The sequence below is a fragment of the Megalobrama amblycephala genome, linkage group LG19 (assembly GCF_018812025.1).
Source record: "Megalobrama amblycephala isolate DHTTF-2021 linkage group LG19, ASM1881202v1, whole genome shotgun sequence".
Classification (NCBI taxonomy): domain Eukaryota; kingdom Metazoa; phylum Chordata; class Actinopteri; order Cypriniformes; family Xenocyprididae; genus Megalobrama; species Megalobrama amblycephala.
In genome coordinates this window covers 32,827,943-32,837,776 of record NC_063062.1, presented here as the reverse complement: position 1 = coordinate 32,837,776, position 9,834 = coordinate 32,827,943, and the positions used below count along the sequence as shown (strand labels likewise).

The 9,834-nt window shown below is 39.1% G+C and overlaps 1 protein-coding gene across 1 annotated transcript; it reads right to left on the bottom strand.

Moving 5' to 3' along the window:
* Positions 1–4,931: 4,931 nt before the first annotated feature.
* On the bottom strand, positions 4,932–9,323 carry LOC125254273 (NACHT, LRR and PYD domains-containing protein 3-like). The gene is made up of 4 exons (XM_048168826.1): positions 8,833–9,323; positions 5,791–5,907; positions 5,507–5,620; positions 4,932–5,410 (listed from the first exon to the last, which is right to left on the bottom strand). Exons 2-4 carry the CDS (start codon positions 5,859–5,861, stop codon positions 4,948–4,950), a joined length of 648 nt encoding a protein of 215 aa, XP_048024783.1. The 5' UTR covers positions 5,862–5,907; positions 8,833–9,323; the 3' UTR covers positions 4,932–4,947.
* Positions 9,324–9,834: the final 511 nt, after the last annotated feature.

Here is a 9,834-nt window from a genome sequence, read left to right as displayed (position 1 = left end):
AACCATTTAGAGCTTTATAAGTAAGTAGCAAGATTTTAAAATCTATACGATGTTTAATAGGGAGCCAATGTAATGTTGACAGAACTGGACTAATATGGTCATACTTTCTGGTTCTAGTAAGAACTCTAGCTGCCGCATTTTGGACCAACTGTAGTCTGTTTAAAAGCCGAGCAGAACAACCACCCAGTAGAGCGTTACAATAATCTAGTCTTGAGGTCATGAATGCATGAACCAACTGTTCCGCATTTGTCATTGAGAGCATATGTCGTAATTTAGATATATTTTTTAGATGGAAGAAGGCGGTTTTACAGATACTAGAAACATGACTTTCAAATGAAAGATTGGTATCGAAGAGCACACCCAGGTTCCTAACTGAGGACGAAGGTTTAATGGAGCACCCGTCAAGCGTTAGGGAGTATTCAAGGTTTTTTCGTGAGGAAGTTTTTGGTCCAAAGATTAGGATATCAGTTTTTTCTGAATTTAATAATAAGAAATTTCTTGTCATCCAGTTTTTAATGTCAGCTATGCATTCTGTTAGTTTTGTGAATTTGTAGGTTTCGTCAGGGCGCGAGGAAATATAGAGCTGAGTATCATCAGCGTAGCAGTGAAAACTAACACCATGCTTCCTAATTATCTCTCCTAAGGGCAGCATGTACAGAGTGAAAAGCAACGGTCCTAGTACTGAGCCTTGTGGTACTCCATATTGAACTTGTGAGCGATACGACATCTCTTCATTAACTACTACAGACTGATAACGGTCAGATAAGTACGATTTGAACCATGCCAAAGCAATTCCACTAATGCCAATATAGTTTTCAAGTCTTTTTAAAAGAATGTTGTGATCGATAGTGTCAAAAGCAGCACTGAGATCTAATAACACTAATAGAGAAATACAGCCACGATCGGATGATAAGAGTAGATCATTTGTAACTCTAACGAGAGCAGTCTCAGTACTATGGTATGGTCTAAATCCTGACTGGAAATCCTCACAGATTCCATTTCTTTCTAAAAAGGAGCACAGTTGTGTTGAAACTGCCTTTTCTAGTATCTTTGACAGAAAAGGTAGATTCGAGATTGGCCTGTAATTTACTAAATCTCTCGGATCTAGTTGAGGTTTTTTAATAAGAGGTTTAATAATAGCCTGCTTAAAGGTTTTTGGCACGTATCCTAGTGTTAAGGATGAATTAATTATATCAAGAAGTGGACCTACGACCTCTGGAAGCATTTCTTTCAGTAGTTTAGTCGGCATTGGGTCTAACATACATGTCGTTGATTTTGATGATTTGATAAGTTTAGATAATTCTTCCTCTCCTATAGCGGCGAATGATTCTAGTTTTACCTCAGGGACACTACAGTGCACTGTCTGAAGCGAAACTGTGGACGGTTGCATGTTTTTAATTTTCTCTCTAATATTATCAATCTTGCAAGTAAAGAAGTTCATAAAGTCATTACTGCTGTGCTCTATGGAAACGTCAGCAGTTGAATCTCTGTTTCTAGTTAATTTAGCCACTGTGTCAAATAAATACCTAGGATTATGTTTGTTTTCTATTAAGAGATTTGAAAAATAAGTAGATCTAGCATTTCTTATAGCCGTTCTGTACTCAATCATTTTTTCTTTCCACGAAAGGCGAAAAACTTCTAGTTTTGTTTTCTTCCAACTACGTTCAGTTTTTCTAACTGCTCGTTTTAGAGCCCGAGTGTGCTCATCATACCACGGCGTTGGATTAGTTTCCTTAATCTTCTTTAGACGTAAAGGAGCGACTGCATCTAATGTGCTGGAAAAGAGAGAGCCAATAGTTTCTGTTGCAGCATCGAGTTCTTCTAAGTTGTCAGGTATACTAAGGCGATGAAACTGCTCAGGGAGATTATTTATAAAGCAATCTTTAGTGGTAGACGTGATGGTTCTACAATATTTATGGCTGGGTGGTGGTTTTGTAGCCTTGGCTAATTGTATTATACACGACACTAAATAATGATCTGATATATCATCGCTCTGCTGTAGAATTTCAACAGCATCAATATCAATTCCATGCGACAGTATTAGATCTAAGGTATGATTATGACAATGAGTGGGTCCTGACACGTGTTGTCTAACTCCAATAGAGTTTAAAATGTCTGCAAATGCCAATCCAAATGCGTCTTTATTATTATCTACATGGATATTAAAATCACCAACAACAAGGACTTTATCCGCAGCCAGTACTAACTCTGATAGAAAATCAGCAAATTCTTTGATAAAGTCATTATGGTGCCCTGGTGGCCTGTATACAGTAGCCAGCACAAATGTCAACTTACATAATGATACATAAAGCACCATCACTTCAAAGGAGTTATATTTGAAATTCTTTTGAATGATTCTGAATATATTACTATAAATTACAGCAACACCTCCCCCTTTGCCTTTCTGTCGAGGATTGTGTCGATAATCATAACCTTGAGGACTAGATTCATTTAAAGTAATGTAATCGTCTGGTTTTAGCCAGGTTTCTGTCAAACACAGCAAGTCTAGTTTATTGTCTGTGATAATTTCATTTACAATAAGTGCTTTTGAAGAAATAGATCTAATATTCAGTAACCCAAGCTTTATCATTTGTTTATCTGATTTATCTGTGATTTTCATTTTTTGAACATCAATTAAATTTTTACCCTTAAAAGGTTTCGGAAGTTTTTTGTATTTACTAGTTCGAGGTACAGACACAGTCTCTATGTGATAATATCTAGGTGAAAGAGTTTCTATGTGCTGTGAATTATTTGAGTTCTGTGACGTGAGGCGGCTAGCAGACGGTCGGTTTAGCCAGTTTGTCTGCGTCCTGATCTGGGCCCTGGTTTGTCATGTTTCAGCTCTAAGACTATTTGCCAAATTTCTAGAGAGAAGAGCAGCACCATCCCGGGAGGGATGAATACCATCTCTTTTCAACAGATCAGGTCTGCCCCAAAAGCTTTTCCAATTGTCTATGAAACCTATATTATTCTGCGGACACCACTTAGACAGCCAGCCATTGAGTGATGATAACCTGCTAACTATCTCATCACTCCGACGAACAGGAAGAGGGCCAGAACAAATTACTTCTGCTGACATTGAATTTGCGAGTTCACACACCTCTTTAATGTTAATTTTAGTGATCTCCGACTGGCGAAGTCGAACATCATTTGTGCCGACGTGGATAATGATTTTAGAATATTTACGTTTAGCATTAGCCAGCACTTTTAAATTTGCTTTGATGTCAGGTGCTCTGGCCCCCGGCAAACATGTGACTATGGTGGCTGGTGTCTCTATTTTCACGTTCCGTGTAATAGAATCGCCAATAACTAGGGCACTTTCAACAGGATTCTCAGTGGGTGCGTCACTGAGTGGGGAGAACCTGTTTGATGTTTTAATCGGAACGGAAGAGTGGTGTTTGTTCTTGCCATTATGCCGCCTCACAGTCACCCAGTTAGCCTGCTGCATGGCTTCTACAACCGGAACCGAATGTGCAGTGTTTACTAGGCTAGTCGCATCCAAAGCAGTATCTAAGGCCCTTTCATTCTCACTATCCTCAATTAAAGTTTGGATGCGTGTCTCTAATTCTGAGATTCTCTCTGTCAGCCTGACAATATCCCTGCATTTATCACATGTGTAAGGCTCACTGCTGACAGAAAGAGCTAAGCTGTACATGTTGCATTTAATACACATGATAATCGTCGGACATGACTGACCGTGTGTTTGATGAACGCCGTCCGAAAAACTGCAACGCACACGGGACTCGCTGGCTGGATGTCTCGGTCGCTTGCCGGTGCCTGGGGCAAGGGTGATGTGCGGGACGCTGTACCTCGCGGTGGATCGATGAATGCCGGGCAGCAACGTCTCCACAGCTTCCCGATCTGGCGAGGACAGATCAGAATAACATACATCTGATAAATCCGCCATTAAATCGACAAGGAAGGTTGGTTTAGAGGAAAAAAAGAAAGTAGACGGTAGCTAGCAGGCTATGGCTAACACTAGGTGATTACGCTGGTGGATTGCTAGTAATAAATCGTTCCGTTTAGTAATACTATGCAATAGGTTAAGTAATCTAGTGAAAAATAAGAAAGTTATATTATGTGAATAGGAATAAAGAGAAGGATTTAGGATAAACTCCACGAAGCTCCGAGCGTAGGTCAGACAGCAGGCAGGCAGCAGCGTTGAACCGGAAGCTCCGAATTACTTCCGAATTACTTAGAGCCGCTAGACGTTCCTGAACGCTCAGATGAACAAAGCAAAAGACTTTCCCCTGATACCAGCCAAACTCCTCTCTGAAGATCTGAGTGCACAATCCTGAGTACACTGATGCTTCTGTCACATCAATGCCACACTCTCTCAGGTCTTCCTCATAGAAGATCACATTGCCTTTCACAAGCTGCTGAAAAGCCACTTTGCCCAGTTTGAGGATCATGTCTTCATCTGTCACGTTCTTCTCATAGTCCTTCTCATGTTTGATGTTGGTCTGAAGGATCAGGAAGTGTGTGTACATTTGAGTGAGAGTCTTGGGAATCTCTCCACTCTCTGCTTCGCTCAACATCTTCTCTAGAACAGCGGCTGAGATCCAGCAGAACACTGGGATGTGGCACATGATGTCGAGGCTCCTTGATGACTTCAGGTGTGAGATGATTGTATTGGCCAGACTCTGATCACTGATTCTCTTCCTGAAGTATTCCTCCTTCTGTGGCTCATTGAAGCCTCGTACCTCTGTCACTCGATGGACACACTCAGAGGGGACGAGATCAGCTGCTGCTGGTCTGGAGGGGATCCAGATGAGAGCAGAGGGAAGCAGATTCCCCACAATGAGGTTCATCAGCAGCATGTCCACTGAGACTGATTCACTTACATCACACAACCTCACATCGCTCTGAAAATCCAGAGACAGACGACATTCGTCCAGACCATAAAAGATGAACAACACTTTATATTTGTCACTGGATATTTCTATTTTATTTTGTTTCAGAGAAAAAGATATGAAGAAGATCTGAAAGACTGAGTGTTTTGTCCTTCATCAAATTGATCTCTCTGAAAGGAAGTGGAAATATGAGCTGGACGTCCTGATTCTCCTTCCCTTCAGCCCAGTCCAGGATGAACTTCTGCACAGAGACTGTTTTTCCAATGCCAGCGACTCCCTTTGTCAGCACAGTTCTGATGGGTTTGTCTTGTCCAGGTAAAGGTCTAAAGATGTCATTGCATTGGATCGGTGTGTCCTCTGTTGCTGCTCTCCTGGATTGTGTCTCAATCTGTCTCACCTCATGCTCATTACTGATCTCTCCACTCTCACTCTCTGTGATGTACAGCTCTGTGTAGATCTCATTCAGGAGTGTTGGGTTTCCCTGCTGTGCTGTTCCCTCATAAAGACACTCAAACTTCTTCATCAGATTTGATCTAAACATGTTGAGGACTTCATGACTGAAAAATTAGAATACCACATTATTACAAGAGTTAATAAGCACAATGTCTTTTTTGTATCATAATCAATGCATATCTTTTACAGAAACATTATACCTCAGATCAGTCTGTGTATCTCCACTCGAAAAATTTATTTTATGACCCATAGACTCGTTACTCCTCATAGACACACAGCTGGACTCTGGTTCTGATCTCTTCTGATGAACTGAACTATAAAGAGAGATTAAAGTGAATAATTGAAAAATTATAATTTACACTGTTGATACAAAAACTGTATAACTGTAATAAGAGTTTGATAATGAATAATTATTCTTGTACATTGTTTATAGTTATTTAATATTTTGCCATACTAAAATCATATTTTTATAGAAATGTTATACCTGAGAAGATCAGTCTGTGTATCTCCACTCTTAAAATTTACTGGATGACCCATAGACTCGTCACTCCTCATAGACACACAGCTGGACTCTGGTTCTGATCTCTTCTGATGAACTGAACTACAACAGAACAGATTTGATCCTTTATTATAATAATCACTTTAAGATAAGGTCTTACAAGCATTTATCATCAAAAATATTTTTTCATCCTAACAAAATATCTTGCCATCTTCAGACATTTAACCATCATTTAAAGGTGATTTAATCTAGTGTAACACTTTTACCAGCACTTAAACATATTATCAACACATCTCTCCACACTGGCATTTTCCCTAACACATTCAAGCAGGCTTGGGTAACACCACTGCTTAAAAAACCCACATTAAACATGTCACTTGTAGACAGCTATAGACCTGTCTCTCTCTTACCATTCATAGCAAAAACACTTGAATGAGTTGTTTTCAACCAGGTCTCATCTTTCTTCTCACAGAGCAATCAATTGGACGTCAATCAATCTGGTTTCAAGAGTGGCCACTCAACCAAGATTGCACTGCTGTTGGTCACTGAATCCTTGCGGATTGCAAAGGCTGATTCCAAATCATCAGTTCTCATTCTGCTCAATCTATCTGCTGCCTTTGACATGGTGAATCATCAGATCCTTCTGTCCACCCTCTCATCACTGGGCATCACAGGTACTTCTGTGGTTTGAATCCTATCTCACAGGAAGGTCTTTCAGAGTTGCTTGGAGAGGGGAGGTATCCAAAGCCCATTAACTTCCTCACAGTTCAGTTCTTGGACCCCTCCTCTTCTCCATTTACACTACATCACTTGGTCCCATCATTCAGGCACATGGTTTCTCCTACCATTGCTATGCTGATGACACGCAGATCTTCCTTTCATTCCAACCAGATTATCCCACAGTAGCTTCACGAATCTCAAGCTGTCTGGCGGACATCTCGGCATGGATGAAAGAACATCATCTGCAGCTCAACCTGGCAAAGACTGAGCTTCTCGTCTTTCCTGCCAATCCGACTCTAAATCATGATTTCAGCATCCAGCTAGGTACATCCTCAATTACCCCATCAAATTTAGCCAGAAATCTTGGAGTAATCCTTGATGACCAACTGACCTTCAAAGACCACATTGCAAAGACAGCTCGGTCATGCAGATTTGCACTATACAACATCAGGAAAATCAGGCCCTTTCTAACAGAACATGCAACACAACTTCCTGTCCAGGCCCTGGTCATTTCTATGCTTGATTACTCCAATGTTCTTCTGGCTGGACTGCCATCATGCACAATCAAACCTCTACAATCGATTCAGGACGCAACGTCTTGTCTTTAACAAGCCCAAAAGAGCCCATGTCATGCCTCTCTTCATCTCTCTGCACTGGCTACCACTTGCTGCTCACATCAAGTTCAAGGCGTTGACGCTTGCTTACAGATCTACCACAGGCTCAGCACCCTCCTACTTCCACTCACTCTTACAAGTCTACACACCTACCAGAAGCATACGCTCACTAAAGGAGCGAGGGTTTGTGGTACCATCACAGAGAGACATGATTTTCAATCACATTCAACCACAGAGTTACACTAGCTGTCACTGCTAGGCTGTTTGTTCTGCCTCTGGATTTAGTCCAATCAGCGTCGAGTCACACTCTGTGTAGTACCGCCTCTTTTTGGGCGATTTCACTCTGGCGGAGATTTGCCCCGAGTGCTCCCATAGACTTCCATTCAAACACCTTTTTTTTTTCGAACTGCAGGCACTGCAATGCAATCTCTATGGGTTCCGGGAGGGCTAGCACTAACGTGCTTCGTCATCATACGTAACCTTAACTTGTGCAGTGATTGGTGGCAACAAACATACCTCTATTAATATTTTTTTTAAGGTGAAGTAACATCCAGTAATTTCCTCAGTGCATAATTTACATTTCACAGACATATTCTCCATCTGAAAATGTTAGAAAGTCAAGAAAATATTTCCATTTTGCAGTCAGGTGCGGACGAGCCTTCAGCAAGCACAAACTTCCGTGAACGAGCGCCGCCGCGCGCATGTGCGCCAAACAGACGGAGTTCAATCTGAGTAAAATACATTTTGCTAAAAATATTTGTTGTTGAATATTTTGTTGGTGAACATAATTATGCCATATGTAGAATTTCGAACCTACAACTAGGTGTATTTGTAAGATCAGAGCAGTAACTGTGTAAAGTGACTGTTGTAGAGTATCAAAATAATAATAATAATAATTAGCCTGTTCTTTTGTTTTTGTTTTTATTTATTTTCATTTTTATTTTTAGTGTATTTAACTTTTGCTTTAAAAAAAGCATTTTGTTTTTAGATTGTAAAGTTACAATTTTAGAATGTAGCCTAGGCCTAATGTGATTTTTTTGCACATAATATAGCATATACTACACAGTTACATTCATGTTTGTTTTTATAGCCTTCAATATGAACATTGTTTCTAGGACAATATTGGGCAGGATGTGAAATAACATTTTTTTTTTTTTAATTAAATACAGATTTTTTTTTAGATCCCAGCCCTATGACATGCTTTAAATACTGAATTTATTTTCCATGTTTTAGATAAGCAGTAATGATACATTATTATATCACTTGTTAAATGATTATTTAACAATTAGCCTATTCATTCCTGCATTTAACAGCCTATTTAACAGCCTATTCATTCGTGCATTTAATTCAATTTAATAATTTAATTATTAAATTAAATTATTAAAAAAAAAATCTTCAAAATACAATCTGGCAATCTTCAAAATACAGCTGAAAACTCATCTCTTTTGTGAGCACTTAACCTCATCTTAAAAAACAAACAAACAAACAAAAAAACTATCCTTTCACTTCCTTTAATCCCTCTCTATTGTAGCTTATGATACTCTGAGCAATGTCTGAAACTTGTATTATTAGCACTTCTTGTGTCTATTTGCCTCTTCATGATGACTCCCTTGTTTTATTCCTCACTTGTAAATCACTTTGGGCCTGCAAAATGAATACATGTAAATGTAAATGTAGTGTTTATTCAAAGTACCTGAATCCTGGAGAAAAATGATGAATCTGAACAGTTGAAACAGAATCTGATCTCCAACACTGACTCTGGATGGAAGCTCTTGTACAAACACAATAATTCAGCTTTTCCTCAGACAGGATCAAGAGATGCGGCGTTCACTCAAATACACAATGTTATTGTATGTTTACACAAATGATCAAATAAACCACAGAAAACACGAAACAATATATTAATTTGCTTCAAAATGAAAAACATCAAACGCATTTCAAAGAACTATTTATGTCATTCAGATAATGCGGAAGTCACCTGTAAGACTCACCTGAACACTCACCTTGATCAACATTTAACTATATGTCGATTTAAAAAAAAAAACAACAAAAAAAAAACGTCCCCACCTTTCTATCAAGTATCTACATGTAAATTCATGATTTAGCTTTTATAAAGGTTGCTATAAAACATATTCCTGTTGTAGAATCGGTTCTGGTTGTTTAAATGGCGAAACATCAACTCTGCACATTTACTTTTACTTTATATGTGTGACGCGAGCGGTGATGACGTCACGCTACGCGCTTGAGCTCAAACCCCATATAAACGCACGGCTCTGCAGTGCACGTTTTGTGCGAAAATGATTACATGCATTAGCTTAATGTTAGAATACAGTAGGTATCATGCCAAATGTATTGGGAAAGTTGGTTTTAGGTCAATATTCGCTGGATATTCCCATATGGAGCGTCTGAAAAGTGAATTCAGTGTTACTTGCCGTTTCTTTGTAAGTGTTTGAGAAATTTACTTGCAATTTTTTAGTGAAAATTGTTTCTACAGCATTTATTTCAGTCTACAAAACATCTTCAAGCACTATTATTATGAAGCACAGTCCTGTAATACATGTAAACACAGCAAGAAAGAACAATAAGTTCATATGGAAAGACTTCTCAATAAGGCAGTTTTTAGAAACATAATGACATCAGCAGTTTAAATCAACCCATCATTCACACTTTAATATGAGCAGTTTATGGATGTGTG